Below are 18,201 nucleotides of genomic sequence, written 5' to 3'. Positions count from 1 at the left end.
CGGCGCATCGAAACGTCTCGATCTGTCCGATGCCAACAGTTTGACAACTGACGACGGACAACAGTCTTTAAAACGACCAACACAAATACGAACAACAGCGTGATGTTCGACTTGTGTTCTTTCGGATAAATGGTTTATTATTTTCCCTTCTTTTCACCGAATAGAAATTGTATATCTTTAATGTTTTGACGAAGAAATCAACATCGATAAAAGCTTCCATCTGACAGCTCTCGAAGGTTTGTTTGACTGGGGGGCTACATGAGGCGTAATGTGATGTTTTTGACATTACAGATTCATGCCAAACTGCTGCGCCTCTGTCAAAACGTTTACGGGTCGGCCGAGGCGTAAACCCGAGCGTAAATACTTTTTGCATACGCTTTGCTTACAAACGGAGGATAATTTAAGTTCTTATTTGCTGGTAAAGCAACAAAATCGGAAAAAAACAGAAAAACACATTCAGAAATCAATAAATTTCTCTTCTATTTCTATTTGCTCGGACCAAAAACACGAACGTAAACACGTTTGACATTTCGTTTTTATATTTTGCTGCCACACGAAGCGTAAACGTTTTGACATTACACATTAATTTTACGCCTCGTGGGCCACACGTGGGCCAGTGACAGTAAAACAGTCGCTCACTGTTGCCGCCAAATGGTGAGTTCCGCGAAGAGCGGGTTGGGTGTTTCTGTTTTGCTCAGTTACGGAAAAAAGAAAAATAGGCGAAAGTCGCATGTAGAAAACCAGAGACCAAGAACGCGGCGAAAAAAACCGAAGTGCGAAACGTGAAAGTGTGTGAAAACCGAAGTGAAACCGAAGTGAAAGGAGAAAAACCAGGGACCGGGAACGCGGGAACGCCGGAAACAATATATTTTCCAAAAACTAAATAATGAAAAATGAAAAGAATTGTTTATTTTGAAGAGGTTGTGCGTTTAATTGTGTGGTGGAATGTGCCTCAAAGATTTGGCGGCCCTGTTATCGGTGTTGTGATATTATCAGTGGTGCGATTTACACACTCGTGTGCGTTCTAACTCCAGCCTAACAAATCCCGGCTCTCTGTTTCGTAACAATCGAAGCGACGCCGACCGGCTGATTTCGTGTTCGCTTTGTTTCGTGTATTGTCCGGTTGGTTGCGTGAAAAAACATCGGGCGGCGACTGTGAACTAACTTATCAGGAACGCATCGGGAGATGAATGAACCCGCCAAACATCCGAATGACATCATGCGACTGCCCAAAAGTGATTCTCCTTGTACTGAAATGGACGGAAGTGCCAAATTCGTCGTCTCGTGTGCGTGTTAACCTTAGGAATGTACAATTAACTCGAAATTGTACGACATGCGAATTCTGTTTCCCAGTAGCGGGGACGTTTGATGTATGCGGATTTAATTGGCAGACCGTTCAAAAGACAACTCGCGATCTTCTGTGAAAACTCATGCACAAAACCAAGCTCTTTGTTTAATGAACGTGATCATTTTCTGAGCATTAACGATCTGTGGCTTTTTTATGATGCGTACGAAAGCGCTTCGAGACGCGCAGTGATTCGCTTAACGTTCGCACATCCTTCCAACCAAGCCGTCCAGCTGTCCCCGAGGCCAACCAGATCTGTCGTATAAATACATTTTGCACCGAACGCATTCTCTTTGTATATTAATGTTTGATGTTGCTGTGGTTGGTTTTCAAAACGAACATGATCTTAGTAGCCCTGGTGCGTAGCGTTACGGGCTCGCTCGTTAAAGCTCATTTGCTTCGATTCTGGCACTCCTGACTGTGAAATGTGACTGAAATTTATATCTTGGTTATAAACTGCTACCGCCACTTGGCATTCATTTAATAGCGGGTGGAAAACTAATTGATCGTGACTCTACGGTCTCCACTGCATTTAATAGCGTTACGCTCAGCGAAGGCACTAATGAGGAAATACGAACGGCAGTCTACCAGAATGACTCACCATTCGTCACAGCAACCGAGAGTGCGTTGAGAACGATCCCAAGATCGATTAATCGAGTATAGCCCCGTTGCAAATGTCGTTTTCGTTTCGTGATTCTGTAGCTTGTCTTAGTGCAGTTAAATGTATGGATGGAAAAATAGTAAAAAGGGGCAACAAATATTCGTAGTCTCATAATTACACCACAAGCATATCCAGTTGAATTTCCCAATCGTAAATTATCGTGTGACACCGGCATTCTAGGTCACCGTCGACGGGATGAAAAGTTTTATTGTGAATTAGGCCTGGTTGGCCACTGACACTGAATCGCAGGCCTTGACCCTTTGCGTTCGCTCCCTTGTCCCAAAATTGAAGCTGCGTCTTCTTTGTCACGCTTTCACGGGTGAACCAAATAACAGTCGACGACGGGGGCACAGTCCGACGATGATTGGGATGTTTGTGGAGGGAACACATCACGATTGCTAATGTGGTATTATTATTTGCACGCTAAGTTTACTGATCAACGTTCTCTCAATGTCCATTATGTTGGAAAGTTGTGCGACCATCATCTACAGCTCGAAAACGTGTGACGGATGATGACTGGTTGTCCCACGGAATATACTCAACTTTTTGGAAAAGCAAATCATGATGGCATTTCAAAGGAAAACACTCCGCCAGAATGGTCCGCACCGCAAGAAAAGAGGGCGCAGTGAGGCTGATGAATAATGATTATCATTAGACTATTCTTTGCCACTCCCAAGGAAAGCAATTTTCTTATGGATTTTCTTGTTCGCCTGGAATGTTTTGCCTGTCGAAAGCAACCATAAAAGGAAGCCCCAGTCGCCGCTGGTCGTCATCAAGTCGCTGTATTTTCCAGTGACATGTGTTCAACGCGCCACGTCTGCTTCCGTTCGCGACTAAATTTATCAAAGTTTTATTAATCGTGTAAAAGAATACATTTTTTTTATGGCTTGCTCCTCGCAGCACTGTGCCAGCGGGGGGTGGCCAAACGCGTACCAACCAAATTCCATTTTCGATCGGGGTCAGGGCAAGATAAAGGCACGCCGGTACGCACAAAAAGTGGAAAAAATATAGCTTCCATTCACCGCGGTTGTAAGTGTCCAAAGGGCACCCGGGGAAGGGTCGTTGAATGTTGCCTGCCGGTGCCAAATTTGTTGGACGGAACGGGTTATAACGCCGAACCCCGTTTATGAGCCCTATGCGGCTTTGGGCCCACAGTTTGATTAGCACATATTGTTAATTAACGCTTCTTATGTAATAGTTAGTGTTGGATGGTTCGTTTTGCAGGTTTGCATTCTCGTCGACCAGGTCCAGGACCAAACGTGTTAAGTTATTATGGAAGAACTATTGTTTAAACTTTTCGAAACATTCCAAAATTAAAGAAGCTCCCGAAAGCCGCTCGGCCATATAAATTCGCAACCGTATGCGCAGTGTTCCGATGACGTATCTCTTTCCCGGAATCCGTCAAAAGTTAGCGGTTGGGTGGCCGTCGGTCGAACGAAACGACGACGGTCAGACGGTTCCGGTCATTTGTGCAATCACCGCTGTTCGCTGGGTTTCTCTGTTTTTTTTTGCCAAAAAGTGATTCACTACCGTGTTCGCCGCCGACGGGTAATCGGCGGATTTTGGGGCCCAAAAACATCGAACAGTCAGCGGGGAGGCTGATTAAACACACGGCGGTGTATTCATTTAATTGTTGTTTCGTTGCTGGTACAGTTTTATAAAGTTAGCTGACATGTGCAGAGTGCGATAAGAGGACAGTGCAACACATTGGCAGTGATTAGTGCAGTATATTAGTGGCACCCGAAGCGAAACGCTCATAAATTTGAGGGCGAAACACCATGACTGTGACGTACACCGCGGAAGTTGCCACCTGCCGAGGGTTTGGCTGCTTTCTGAAGCTGTTGATGAGGTACGTGACCGCTTATTACAGACTGTTAAACTAATTTATAAAGACAAATTTTAATCAAACGATCACTCACTCACTCCGGAGTAGATGAAATATTAATGCACTTCTTTATTTGGTGTCAATCGTGTGAAAGCATGCGTAAACTTATGCCAATTGACACGGGACATGATGGAGATTAGCGATGACCCCTCACTCAAGCATGGGCTATTTTCTGAGTGGCAAGGTTTAAAATGTTAATTTCCTACATCTTCGAGGCCCGTTGTGGTTTTAACATAATCTGGATTAGAAACACAAAGGAGCGATTAGACTGTGCTATCTATCGAGAAATTTTATCACTTTCAACCTGCTGGTAACGTGACGTAGTGGAGTACCTCTGAAAACCCTCTTTGTCGGAACATTATCACGTCAAGGTTGAATGGCAACGGTAAACATTGACCGGTGATGATGATATTGTCGGTGAGTTGGTTCCGCGGTGCTGCCGCTTCGTGTGTGCGATAAGTGCATGCGAGATTTCCGATGTTGTGTGACTTTCACGGAGCCCCACATTGGTCGTGACTTACAACAAGTGGTCGTCTGCTACATGTAAAGGGCAGAGGAAAAACAGGATGATAGTTTCAATGCAATCACGAAAAGCTGCCAAGATTGGCAGAGCCTCCCTTGTTAGAGGCGCAACAGGATTGAGAAATGAGTCGCCGGGAAGTTGCATGAAATTGAATGGCTGACACATAAGCACAGCGCGCCTTAAAAGATCGTCTGTTCCAGTTCATTAAACCGGTAATGTAGGCTCACAAGTCTGTATGGTTCCAAAATGGCAGCTCTTCTCTGCGGTTGCAAAGAAGAACAAACGTCGGCATTGGAAGAACATTATTACCTCTATCTAGTAGCCATCTAACCGATTCGCAACTAAAAAGCTCACACCACCAACCAAGTGAAACCGGTTCTGCCAGCTAAAAGTGATCGTTGTCCACCATTCTGGGGCTGGTGACTGTGTGGCCTTCGCTCATGGGAAAATCCTTTACGGCCCGCACCAATTCGTGATGGATTTCGAAGGTGTGACCTTCCTCGGTTGCCGGCACGATGATGATTCGTGTTTTCCCATGCGATTTCCGCCCTTTGCACGAGATCGTTGGTCATACCTCCTTTTTTTGCATTGACACTTTATGTGGAACCTGCTTGGCCTGCTTTGTTCTGTCGTTCAGAACTGTGATGCCTATGGCGGGCTCAACGATTGATTAATCATCTTTTTATTAGATTAAAATGCTTACCTTTAATATACCATTTTCTGTTTCAGATGGCGTGGAAGTATTTACAAACTTGTCTGGTTAGATTTAAGCTGTTTCCTGCTGCTATATTATGTGTTAAACGTAACCTATCGCTTCGGGCTGTCGGAGGATCATAAGCGGTACGTACCAGACGGACAAAGGCGCCAATAGTGTAACAACGCTTAGAACGACATTTTCTTTCGATTTACTTTTTAGAATTTTTGAGGAACTCGTCAAATACTGTGCCACGTACAGCAATCTGATCCCGCTTTCCTTCGTGCTCGGTTTCTACGTCACCATCGTCATGACGCGATGGTGGAATCAGTACACCAGCATTCCGTGGCCCGACCCGATAGCAGTGTTCGTCAGTGCCAACATTCACGGGCAGGTAATACGGTTAGAAAGGGTTCCGCAGTCTCACCGGCGCCACACATTCGTCTCGGAAGGCAAATCAATAATTTACACCCGGCGCGTCCGCGGCCAGCGTGGTTTGCGGGAGTCCGCTTTTTTATTTGCTCTCACTCCGTTTGGCGCCGTGTCCCGCTCGCAACACAATCCGCGTGCCGCGTTTAGAAAGCGATTAGCCTAGCGGCCACAACCAGCGGGGGAGCGCCAAAGGACATTAGAATAAGGTTCACGACCTTTGAAGAATTTGAGGGAAACGCGTTAACCTCTGCGTCGTTGAGGCGAGGATATCCGATTGCAGTATGATTTTATCGGTCCATCATTAGCTGTTGCTGCTTCGAAGACCTCTAATGTGTTGGACAATATTTACCTACCGGCTAGTCGGCTCGAGGATATCATTTGATAATCAATTAGATAGTTATAGATTTGACGACTAGTTTTGATTACATCGCGTTCTCATGCCATTTCCTGTTCGTTTTTTGTAGGATGAACGCGGCCGTGTTATGCGTCGTACGATAATGCGCTACGTATGCCTGTGCCTCACGATGGTGCTGACCAATATCTCGCCGCGTGTGAAGAAGCGTTTCCCGACGATCGAGCATTTGGTGGAAGCCGGTCTGTTGAACGACAACGAACACAAGATCATGTCGCATCTGAATCAAAAGTTTCCGCGGCACTCGAAGCACTGGCTGCCGATCGTCTGGGCGGCCAGCATCGTGACGCGGGCTCGCAAGGAAGGACGCTGTCGGGATGATTTCGCTTCCAAAACCATCATCGACGAGCTGAACAAGTTCCGCGGCCAGTGCGGGCTGCTCATTTCGTACGACACCATCAGCATACCGCTCGTGTACACGCAGGTCGTCACGCTGGCCGTGTACAGCTACTTCCTGACCTCGGTCATGGGCCAGCAGTGGGTGGAAACGAAAGAGCTGGGCGAGGGTGTGGTAAACAAGATCGATCAGTACTTCCCCATCTTCACGACGCTGCAGTTTTTCTTCTACATGGGCTGGCTGAAGGTGGCCGAATCGTTGATCAATCCGTTCGGTGAGGACGACGACGATTTCGAGGTGAACTGGATAGTGGATCGCAACCTCCAGGTATCCTACCTGATTGTGGACGAAATGCACCACGAACATCCGGAGCTGCTGAAGGATCAGTACTGGGACGAAATCTTCCCCTCGGAGCTACCGCACACGGTGGCGTCGGCCGCCGACAAGGAGGAACCGCCCCTTCCGTCGACGGCAGATATTGTGGTCAAGAAGCGGGAAGCGGAAGTCATCCCGGTCGTACCGACGGTGGTGCGCATCGATGAAATGGTCGGTAAAGAAAATCAGGGGGTTGAGTATAAGTTCCCAGAAAATCCTGACGAAGAGGTTAGCAAACGAGTGCGATTATACGTTCACACATCACTTTCTCAGTTCCTTACATGCCGTACACTGTTGAAACTAAATTGTGCACCATCTCGAGAGACGGTCGCGCATCTGCTCGCGGTGGCGGTGATTAATGTCGGTTGAGACTCTATAGCGCGCTATCGGGACGCTACGATAACTTGGACCACAGATTGGAAACACCTTTGGAAGTATTGGCAGAAAGAGCTGTATCCTCAATTGAATTCACCAAAAATTGTAACTTTTTCACACTTCTCTAACGATGCACTCCGGAATTCGATTGCACTCGCTTACTAATCGGTTTAGGATTGCATGAATAATCTCCCTTTGTCCCGTTGTGGTTGCTTATGTCACAATGATCTCGTTTAACGTTTAATCCTAACTAATCTTAACTTGTTAATTATTTTTCTTGAACATTGGAAGACTTATGCTGTCCTTACATGACTTTATTCTTCCAAAACGTGGTGACATAAGAACCCTACTGGCTGTCCTCGAAGCTTGTAACTATTCTCTCTCCTGTAGTCTGACTTTAACTTGAGGTTGTTGGGTTGGGATTTGCTCATTCGAATGCTTTCTGAAATGCTAGCCAAATCGGCTTCTCGGTGAGGGGCTTCTCGTTCGATTCACGATGCAATGTAAAATTAAATACGGTGCTGGAAGCTCTCCGCTAGTTCCTGCAAGCGTAAACTTGCAGACGGTAGTCGGTAAACAAGAGGCACAACGCATTTCATAAAACAGTACAATGAATGTGCAACCCTTAGCGAATCGCCCTAGCAAGGAACTGACCATCATTTTCATTTCTCGGCTATCGTAGATGGATGATAACGTCAGCGGTATTCATTTCCATGTGTCCGATAAACCATACAATCGTGGCGGAAGCTCGGCCGCCAGTCTGGCCAGTGTAGCGGGAACGATATCCCGGGTCAACACGGTTACGTCGGCCTTGAAGCGATTCTTCAGCAAGGATGAATCAAGCCGTCCGAACAGCGCCACTCCGCAGGATGGAGGATCCGTTCCGTTCAAGTTTCCTGGTTCGGGTAGCTCTACCAATCTAACCGGACGCGTTCCGGACCGGGCAATGGGCAGTATGCGCATCACGGATCAGGTCATCGAAGAGGTAGACGAGCAGCTGACCATCACGTCGATGCAAGGCAACAACGATGCTCGGCCGACGGCTGCCAGCTTGTTCGAGCACGGACCACCGAAACCCAGTGAACCGGTCGATGTGCCTCAACCGTACAACCGAACCCAGTCGTCGGTGGCTCACGGATTCCCTTCGCAACTGACGCCACCTGGGCCAGAGTCGATGCTTTCGGCTTCGGCTCCCGAAACGGGACGCTTTGAGCACCAATATATTCCCATGAGTCCCACCGATCCTGATAATGTGCCTATACTCGGAACCGCCGGATCGAACAGAACCGCGGTTGACGAGACGGACCGTGTGACGACGACGTTCGAGACCCAGGAAACGGAAACGGAGCAGATGGAACGGAAGACGCGACTGTTGGCGCGATCGATCAGCAAGCAGGCCGTACTGGGGCTGATCAACACCGATATGCTGCTGGATGAGCTCACTAAGAGTACGGGTGATCTGGAGGACAAGAAACCGTCCTCGCAAAATACTCCCGACAATCCGACGTCCGATTCGAACAGTAACGTTGACACGACCTTATGATTTTGTCTGTCCGACTTCGACATGTCCGATGTCATAATGGTGAATGTGAAGGACCACAGTGCCAACAGGTAGCAGCTCTAGCATCGGATCGTGTACCTGCCGGTCCGTGGGTGGAACTGGAATTAGGGTAGTTGCGGTCCAATCGCAAACCATCCGATTCCTACCTACCTCCAACACAACGAAAATTTAATCTCTCCTTTTGCTCCGCTACTAGAACACAGATCGTTTCTGCTCGCACCTATTACTGGTTTGGCATCGTCGAACATGGCACTGTCTCAAGTCATTCAGCTACACGAATATAACACATTAAACAGAAAGTCTACGCAGAAGCAGAGTGAGATAGTGGGAGAAAGTGTATTTAGTTTCTTTATTCAACCAGTATTCTCATGAACCGTAATTTAAGGAAGGTGGGCAGACGAGCGTCTGTAAAAATGAATCTAAGATTTTTTAAACACATTTTACAAACAATAATCGATCTAAGGTGATACATTTTTGGTAGCTAGATGATGTTGGAAGGAAACTTCTTCAACAAATAGGTAAACCTAATCAACGCGCACATTACCATTCGTTATCGATAAATTGTGGCCTATACAAGCGAATGCGCCTTCAAGTGTTAGCGATTCAATGTGATGTATTCCAGGACGAGCTTAACCGTCCGCAACGAAAGAAGACACATGTTAAAAGAAAACCCACTTTACAGCTACTGCGTGTTGTTTATTTGATACGTTTTGTTGCAGTCGCGCAACTGTGTTGCTAAAAGCTTACGAAAAGACAGAACGATCGTTGGTGTTGTGTCGATCGTGCATTTTAAGAGTATCGAATACTGAAACAACCTTTTACGCAAAATAAAACTTATTCTACAATCATTCTGGTGGCATTTTAGGTATTCAGTGTTGAGTGGTTTCTGGGTGAGCAAAAACATTGTAATTATGCAGCGTATCTCGAAGCAGAATTAACCGTCGATTTGCGTTCGATTCAAGTGCGTGCCTTGGAGTAAGGGCCTCGGTTTACACGTTACGGTTAAATTTTGTTCTACATTCGTTTTCCAGCACGACATTTTCTTCATACGTTCGTATGTTAAAATAGAGTAGCTGGTAAAATTGGCGTACCATAACAGTACTACTCATCGAAGGGTTAACCAGCGTTACGCACGACATGCGTTAGCCGGCTTTTGTATGGGCCGATTTGGCGCCAACAGAGCGACGGCGTAACGCTGCCGACTGACGTTTACTACCACTGACATTTCCAGTGGGAGAGCGAGCTGGTTTTGCATCTATTGTGAATTTTGCCGTGAATTGTCTATTGCTACCGTGAAAAGCGCACAATGGAGTGCGCTGCCGTGAGCAAAAGCGTGACGGATGGAGACCGCGTGCGCTTGTGGTTGTGTATGTGCACCAGAAGTGAAGCTCGCAGTGTGCGGTGTGCGCGCACAAGTGAGCTGGTAGTGGTGAGGAAGTTGTACAATCTCTCGCGCAGCGGCGGCCGCGAGAAAATCGAGGCAGACGGAACGCGCGTGTGCTTTTCGCTGGTCAGTCTTTCTCGCCATCCCATCGTCTTATATCGTCGCTGTGCTGCCCGCTAGGAGCAGGCCCTTCTGCTACTTCCATAAATCGGTACGTTATCGAAGCAGGCTTCGGTTTGAGCAGAGTGTTGCTGGCGAAACAAATTTGACGTCGAACCACGCGGTTTTTGTTCTATGCTGAGTTCCGCTTGCTCGCTACCCTCGCGTCGAACGCCTTATTTGGTGCAATGTTTTAATCGTCGCTTTTTTCGCTCGCAGGAACGATAATCAGCAATGGCCTTAAGCCGTATCTACTCAACCAAGCTGGCCTGTGCCACTAACAAGGTGAGTCCCAACACAGCACACAGTCCCAGACCCCGAAACCCTCCCGCACCATATCGGGTATTCGTCATCACACATCGACCGTCCACGTTGCCTCCGTGTCCGCAGTTCGTTCGCTCGCCCTGGAGTCAATCGCGTGTGTTTTGGGCGAACAGATTCTACAATCTCAGCAGCCACCGAGTGCCGAATTTCGTTCATGAATCCCTACCGTGCGGTGGAGATGGCCAAAAATCCGTGAATAACGGTCCCCCCATCGAAAACGGCCCTTGGGAAAAAGAAAAAAAAGGTCCGTGGCCTTAAGCTTGCGGATATATGTGTGTGTGCGTGTGCGTGCGTGATGTGACTTTTGGTTGAAAAAACCCGAAAAATGTAGACCTGAAGACGGTGCTCGGTTGCGTACGGTTTTTCGCACTCCACCACTCCGAACTCATTACGTAACTCGGCTCGGTTGCGAACGAAAAAGGCTCCTTGAGCGAAATGCATGCGTATGTTGGTACAAGGAAACGGAACCCGGTTCGGATCCGTGCCCACCCAGCTTGCGGGAGCGCCGATATTTATTATTTTTCGAATTCCCATGTGAAAGTTTGATTGCGTGTAAAGAGGGAAACCTTGCTGGGCCGCAGTCCGTGAATCGCGGAGGTTCACGGTTCGGACGGTTGGAAGATGGAAGCGGGTGAAGCGTGTTTTAATCAAAGGTTACTTCGCGGAGCGGTTCACGCGAAAAAATCGTACCCTTAACTATCAAGTGCATCCGTAGGCTACTTCGATGCTGATTGCTGCGGAACATTATTGCACAACCTCGATGGCGGTCGTTGATAACTGTGTAAAGTGGCGGAGAGCAAGAAGCTTTCCGAGCGCAGCACCGGATTTGGAGTGGACAAACCGAGGAATTCGAATGTCCCCACTCTTCTCGAATGCACACTCTCACCATTCACGACGAAGGTATTCGGCGATGGCAGGCACTACGAAGCGCTGGGAAAATGGTTAGATAATCGGTGTCTTAAATTGGAATTTTCCCGTAGGTTTGAAAGCCAATCCGGCTTTTCTATTTACGAAACCATGGTCAACTGGTTCTTGGAAATGTAAGCCCACAGCAGCAGCGAGTGCTGGACTCTGGTTGGGTCAGATTCCGGTACGGTTCAGGTTCCCATTATCATTGCAAATGACTACGCCGCTTCGAAACAGTCGTTGAAATAATTTTGACCGCATTTTCTATGCGTCTCGAACAGGGAATCCAAAAGGCCCCGCCAAGAGAACCGTCAGTGTCAATGTCAGTATGTTCCTCGCACAAGACGCAATCCACAGTCACTTCTCTCTCTCTCTCTTTCTCTCTGGCATCATAATCGCTATCAGAGACCGAATGAGGGCCGAACTGGCCAAACCATTAGCCTGTGCAGTTTCTAGCGCTGATAAGAAATCTCCTATCAACCGCCGTTGAAATAGAGCACGAGTTGCGTAGCGAATCCTCCGGACGATTAAACATACACCGCGCGAGCACACATAACGGTGGCGCTGCATTGCGCACGATCAGGTGATCATAAAGAGGGGAACTCCATAAATCGAGCTATTCTTCTGCAGATCGCGATCTACACACAATGTGTGTGCGATTGCGCGTCTCGCACGGCTGACATTGCTGCGATAGGGAGGTCTAGCTAAGGACAAGGCCCGTCAATCGGTCACGTAGCGCCCAAGGTACAGGCAGCCTGCCAGCTCCTATCTGTTTCCGATTGCTTCTTTTCGGTTCGATTTTTCCGGATTTTACTTTTGACTATATTTAGACCTGCTTTGGCTCAGAACAGTCCCGAGCAAGGGCTAGAACACGGAAGTTACGGGCGCTGCACTTTCGGCAGCAAATGGCTCTATTTTTGTCCCGACGACGAGTGCCGATGCATCGATCGATCCGTGGCCTGGTGAGGCCTACCATTAGAACCATTAGGTAATCAAGCGAGGGGGTGTGTTACATCACACCGGTTCTTTTTGCACATGACCTGAATCTGTTGCTGTTTAACGCGCCACCCTCGGTGGACATCGTATCTTCAACCTTCGCGTGTGTTATTTGCTGGACGCGAAGAGGGGCTTCTCTGTGATTTGCTGACGGCCGCGTAACCACTCGAAATCGGAATGAACTGTGACGCCATCGAATAACCGGTTCTTTTGTAGGTGGCCTACGTATTTCGTTGAATGCCGATGGCGAAGGAAGACGTCACCTTCCGGGGAGGTCGTTGATGATGGTTCTAGGAGAACAGGTTTTCTTTTTTACTAGTTGAAATAGTCGGTGGTCCCATACAGTACTGTCCACCTTAATTACCCCCCCGTAAGGCTTATCTCTCTCGAGATACTCTGTCCAATTGGCTCCAAGTATTGTCTGCCCGGTGCCAAGGTGAAACGATAAGATTGTTTTCTGTTACTTTCTAGAGGTTGTTTGAAGAAGACATTTGAATAATTTCCGAAAGGCCGGTCGGAGGAACCTCTTCACAAATAAAAACAAAACAAGCACTCGAAAATAGCGAACGTTAGGAGGGGAAAAAAAGAAGGGAATCCACAAGCGACGGACGCGCTGTGTTCACGTACAACATTTAAATATAGCTCCGCTTGGCGCAACCGTCGGCGCTCTTACGACTTTTGCGTGTGTTACGCGTCAAGGAGGTTCTTCAAATGACCCCACAGACTCGCGGACGACGACAGTGTATCTTCTCATCGTCCCATTCTCGCCACCGTTTCGTTTTTGCGTCATGTAGCAAAGGAAAAACCCAACAACACAACCGATCGTTCGTGCATTCTAATCAATTTCGTTTCTCCCTTTAACCCCACGCAGAATGTCCTGCCAGCGATCGCTACGTTCGTGCGCAACGCATCCGACAGCACAGACCTGAAGGGTGTCCTGGTGGAGAAGATCCCGAAGGAGCAGGAGCGCATCAAGAACTTCCGCAAACAGCATGGCGCGACGAAAGTCGGCGAAGTCACCGTCGACATGGTATGCTGGCATTTATCTCTTCCCTCTTTTGCAGGCGCGAAATTTGAGCATCCAGACCGGCTCGGTGCACAGCGGCGGCACATCGCCCTGTTGCTATTTATACCTTAAATCACGGTGTGAATGCACCCGTCACTATGCAAACGATCCCTTCCCGTCGCGGTCCCGGCGGGTTAAGTGTCAATAAAATCGCGGATGATGTGTCAAGCGCTCGTCAGTCGGAGAAAAGGTCGCATCGAAGAGCTACCGTAGCGTGTTCCGCTGTGCGGGTCACGATAGGCGTGCCACGCGCCGTACCGTACCCTGTCTATGATCATTTGTCGCAGTCCCTGTCATCCCGCAGCCTCGAACTGGGGTAGCAGGGCGGAGGGAACTAATTGAGTTAAACGAATGCTATTGAATTGCGGCCCGGGATACAATTGAGCCGTGACTGAGCCGTGACCGAGACACACCAGACACGGGCTGACATGACTGGATCCATCGTATAAAGGGCCCAGAAGATCGTCGCTCGTTTGTCGTTTTGAAGCCCTGAGGAATCTGGATATGCGGGGGGATTTTTTTAAATCTCCCAGTCCCACTCCGGATCGTATGTGAATTCCCATTAGGCGAAGCGAAACAAACCATCCGATTAGGTCATAATGTACTTTCCCAATGTCAACCGGAAGAGCGTAACTCAGCGGAGGCTACCGTGCCCCATTATGAGCGGCTCGCGGGTACTTCGCGGCCGTCATTGCAACCTCGTTCGTGACCGCGTGTATCACGTGCTCGCTTAGACGGGGAGCTGCCGCTCGTGTGCGCCGCCTCTCGCCTCCCGGAAACCGGTTTTCGCGATCGACGGAAAACTAAATCGGTCATTGATGTGCACTTTGAAACCGTCATTACACGAGCCAATCCAGGATGATTGTGTGCGCGCGCGCGGGTTACACTCCACTGTTTACAGTAACCCCTATTGGACTATTTATCAATAAGCACACGTTGCATGCTTCTAGCGTTCGTTTTTGATGTACTTTGTAGAGAAGAGAGCCTTCGAGCTTTGAGCCATTATTAGTTCAAGCAATAGGGGCTCTTCACTTCGTTGCGTTCTTGTGAGAATGGTGTTAAAATTATCAGTCAATTAGAATTGTGCCCACGGTCGTGACTCCCGCCGGTCGCGACTTGAAACACGTGCTCTTAGCTCACGGTTTATCACATTTCCGGCTCAATGGCAAGCCCTGTACCCTGAAGGTGACATCTAATTTTGGTATCACTTTAAGCGATACAACCTACTGCCGCGTGAAGGCTTGAGATTCCTCGCGGGTTCCCGATCCGGTTTGGCATTGTTTAATCTTCCGCTTTGTCGGGGAGGTTGTTCTTATCACGACACAATGTGGGGGCTTACGGGCATTGCTGCTTCGGTATTTGCACGGCAAAAGTCACATGATTGTCGTTTGACGTGTTTCGACGCTTCGCCTGCGAAGCTCCGAACTCTGCGCGATCGCCATTCTGCTGCGCGCGTTTGCAAATCTTCCTTCGCTAATGACACGACAACGTTTCTCACGACAAATTTGTTTTCTGCACGTTCCCCGTTGTATGCTTTATCACTCAAACTCCCGTAGCCCCACGAAAACAGGGGGCGCCTTTGTGTGTCACATGTGTCCTCAACTGCGCGGCGCGGCGCAGAGATAAATCAACAGAGCGGCGTCATATACACCTCACTGGCGGAAGGCCCCTCGCGTCGCGTCGTGAGTGTTATGACGCCAAATGGGCATCAGCTGACCATAGCCGGCGATAACTGGACACGATTTTATCGCCTGCCGCCGTAGCTTAACATCCCAACATCTTTCACTGGCACGTCGAGCACACTCACGTCACCCGGTCAAATGGTCCCGACGGCGGACAATTTTTCGTGACTCCGTGTGCAATGCCGCGCCGCCGCAAGTGGGGTGCGCGGGCACTTATAAATTCAAGTTCAATAACGACCACACGGGCGTCAAGGCTGGAGAGACCCGCGAGTCGGAGTCCTCGGGTGTCGAGGCGCCGCGTGGTAGAGCAATTTGATTAAACGTTTCTGTGAATGCCCCTCACTCAGTTCCTCCGGGCCGTGGCTGAGTGTTAATTCTCAATTGACCCTGCGCCGGCGTCGCTTTCCCGCGAGGACTCATGCGGATGGAGACGCCGTCCGAATGTGTGCCGGCCGACTGATCGACCAAAAACCGTTTAAAAATGATAAGAGAAAGGCCAGGGTGTAGGGGCCTGGCTGACAACAACCGTCGACATCCGCCCCACTCGGGATGGCCCGCCCAAACTTCTTATCACCCTGCGTTCGCTCTGAATTGATTGATGGCGATACTGGCCATTCTTTTCTAACGTTTTCATTTTTTTCTCTTTCTCGCTCACTCCAGATGTACGGTGGTATGCGTGGCATCAAGGGTTTGGTGTGCGAAACGTCCGTTCTTGACCCCGACGAGGGTATTCGCTTCCGCGGTCTGTCGATTCCCGAGTGTCAACAGGTGCTCCCGAAGGCTCCAGGTAAGATAAAGGTGCACCGTTTGTGCACCGTCGGTGGCGGTGTCACACGTGACCACATCACGCTAATGACTCGCGAGAATCGTACTCGAAGGACGGATTGTCTGTCCTTCGCGGGAAGCGGTTTCTCGTTTTATGGACTCGCGTGATGATGCGGACAGAATAATTCTCGCGAGGTTTCACTGTATCGTCTGCCCTTTCTAACAAGCAAATGTGTTTCGTTCTTCCGCGCTCCTACACAGGTGGTCAGGAACCACTGCCGGAGGGTCTGTTCTGGTTGTTGATTACCGGCGATGTGCCGTCGAAGGCCCAGGTTGATGCGTTGTCGCGCGAGTGGGCCAACCGGGCCGCGCTACCGTCGCACGTGGTGACGATGCTGAACAACATGCCGACGACGCTGCACCCGATGTCGCAGCTGAGCTGCGCCGTGACGGCCCTGAACCACGAGAGCAAGTTCGCCAAGGCGTACTCGGAAGGCGTGCACAAGAGCAAGTACTGGGAGTACGTGTACGAGGACAGCATGGATCTGATCGCCAAGCTGCCCGTCATTGCGGCCACCATCTACCGCAACACGTACCGCGACGGCAAGGGCATCGGGGCGATCGACCCGAAGAAGGATTGGTCGGCCAACTTCACCAAGATGCTCGGTTACGAGGACGAGAAGTTCACCGAGCTGATGCGCCTGTACCTGACCATCCACAGTGACCACGAGGGTGGCAACGTGTCGGCCCACACCGTCCATCTGGTTGGGTCGGCCCTCAGCGACCCGTACCTGTCGTTTGCGGCCGGTATGAACGGTCTGGCCGGCCCGCTCCACGGTCTCGCCAACCAGGAGGTGCTGGTGTGGCTGCAGAAGCTACGCAAGGAGCTGGGCGACAACGCGAGCGAGGACAAGGTGAAGGAGTTCATCTGGAAGACGCTCAAGTCGGGCCAGGTGGTGCCCGGTTACGGTCACGCCGTACTGCGCAAGACTGACCCGCGCTACACTTGCCAGCGCGAGTTTGCACTTAAGCACCTGCCCAACGACCCGCTGTTCGGACTCGTTTCGAACATCTACAAGGTCGTCCCGCCAATTCTCACCGAACTGGGCAAGGTGAAGAACCCGTGGCCGAACGTAGACGCTCACTCGGGCGTGCTGCTGCAGTACTACGGGCTGAAGGAGATGAACTACTACACCGTGCTGTTCGGCGTATCCCGCGCCCTGGGCGTGCTGGCCTCGCTCGTGTGGGACCGCGCTCTTGGTCTGCCCATCGAGCGCCCCAAATCGATGTCCACCGACGGACTGATCAAAGCGACCTCCAAGTAAATTTACGCCACATAACTCCACCAAACCACCACCACCCGCGCATCTGCCCTCAAAACCTTTTTAAACATAAGTATCACCGCTAGAGAGAGAGAGAGAGAGAGAGAAACAGACAGGAGTAATTTAACGAACAAAATACAAAAACCGATCGCGCGCGCTACCTTAAAGAAGCGAAGCAAAACCCAAGCAAAAGAAACCAAGCGCCAACAATTACAACAACGGATGGTCCACAAGCACAGCACACACAGCAGAACCGAACAACGAACACAACGGAGTCATACCCTTCTCTCGTGGAGAGAAACCTGCGCAATGGCCTTCTCGCTGCTCAGTGCGCGAAGAATACAACCAAAAACTTACCAAACTTTGTGCGATCGGTGATGAAGTAGTGACGGAACGCCCGCCCGTAACACCGGGTGGCCTGCCGGAAGGAAGCCGGAGAGGTGAACCCAGGACGACAAAGAAGTAACATATGATAATAATAGCCTCTCTCGTAGAGAGCACCAACAGAACAGAACTAGGACAAAGGAGGAACACAAAGCAAGCCAAAAAGGGGTGGGACGGTGGTCAAAAAAAAATCAAGGACAACAGCAACGCGCACCGGACGACGAGACGGAAGTGCAGGGAGTTCTGGAATCGCCTGCGCCAACGATTATTGTGACTTAATACTTAGCGACCCCGCGAGAAGTGACGGCGGCGGCACACGGCGAGTTGCTCGCGTAGCGGTGTTCAGTGCGCTAGTGAGGGAGCGGTGCGCCGCGTTTCAGAGAAGTAGTTCCTTACCATTTTCCGTTACTCTCGGCTCGATCGTAGATCATGTACATTATTTTGTTGTAAGCAGCGTTTAGCAACTTAATTAGCTCTAGGGCACGACGGTGTCTTGCCGCAGTGCTTTCCACGAACCTCGTCCTGCCGTTCCGTCTCGTCCCGTCCCGTCCAGCTCCCGTTCCGCGTCCCGCCCGGGTGCCGTATCCTCTTCGTGCCACACAACGCTACCTCG

General features: G+C 49.7%; 2 protein-coding genes across 2 annotated transcripts; both read left to right on the top strand.

Annotated features, from left to right (window-relative positions):
• The first annotated feature begins 3,672 nt into the window (after nucleotides 1-3,672).
• LOC131216707 (bestrophin-4-like) lies at nucleotides 3,673-9,402 on the top strand. Its single transcript, XM_058211266.1, has 5 exons — nucleotides 3,673-3,855; nucleotides 5,144-5,254; nucleotides 5,331-5,502; nucleotides 6,005-6,835; nucleotides 7,722-9,402. The coding sequence occupies exons 1-5, from the start codon at nucleotides 3,785-3,787 to the stop codon at nucleotides 8,580-8,582; spliced, it is 2,046 nt and encodes a 681-aa protein (XP_058067249.1). The 5' UTR covers nucleotides 3,673-3,784; the 3' UTR covers nucleotides 8,583-9,402.
• A 697-nt stretch (nucleotides 9,403-10,099) lies between these two features.
• On the top strand, nucleotides 10,100-17,803 carry LOC131214455 (probable citrate synthase 2, mitochondrial). Its single transcript, XM_058209538.1, has 5 exons — nucleotides 10,100-10,195; nucleotides 10,363-10,428; nucleotides 13,241-13,399; nucleotides 15,778-15,904; nucleotides 16,144-17,803. Exons 2-5 carry the CDS (start codon nucleotides 10,378-10,380, stop codon nucleotides 17,205-17,207), a joined length of 1,401 nt encoding a protein of 466 aa, XP_058065521.1. The 5' UTR covers nucleotides 10,100-10,195; nucleotides 10,363-10,377; the 3' UTR covers nucleotides 17,208-17,803.
• The last annotated feature ends 398 nt before the right edge of the window (nucleotides 17,804-18,201 follow it).

The sequence above is a fragment of the Anopheles bellator genome, chromosome 1 (genome assembly GCF_943735745.2).
Source record: "Anopheles bellator chromosome 1, idAnoBellAS_SP24_06.2, whole genome shotgun sequence".
Taxonomy (NCBI): domain Eukaryota; kingdom Metazoa; phylum Arthropoda; class Insecta; order Diptera; family Culicidae; genus Anopheles; species Anopheles bellator.
The sequence above is the reverse complement of the archived record's forward strand: the minus strand, read 5'-3'. Positions and strand labels throughout refer to the sequence as shown.

Bases quoted from the DNA above. Each gene is read 5' to 3' on its own strand.
- LOC131216707 (XM_058211266.1), top strand. From the start codon at position 3,785: ATGACTGTGACGTACACCGCGGAAGTTGCCACCTGCCGAGGGTTTGGC. The intron at 5,503-6,004 runs GTAATACGGTTA...CGTTTTTTGTAG, and splicing joins GTGCCAACATTCACGGGCAG to GATGAACGCGGCCGTGTTAT. The intron at 6,836-7,721 runs GTCGGTAAAGAA...CGGCTATCGTAG, and splicing joins TGGTGCGCATCGATGAAATG to ATGGATGATAACGTCAGCGG.
- LOC131214455 (XM_058209538.1), top strand. From the start codon at position 10,378: ATGGCCTTAAGCCGTATCTACTCAACCAAGCTGGCCTGTGCCACTAAC. The intron at 10,429-13,240 runs GTGAGTCCCAAC...AACCCCACGCAG, and splicing joins TGGCCTGTGCCACTAACAAG to AATGTCCTGCCAGCGATCGC. The intron at 15,905-16,143 runs GTAAGATAAAGG...GCTCCTACACAG, and splicing joins GGTGCTCCCGAAGGCTCCAG to GTGGTCAGGAACCACTGCCG.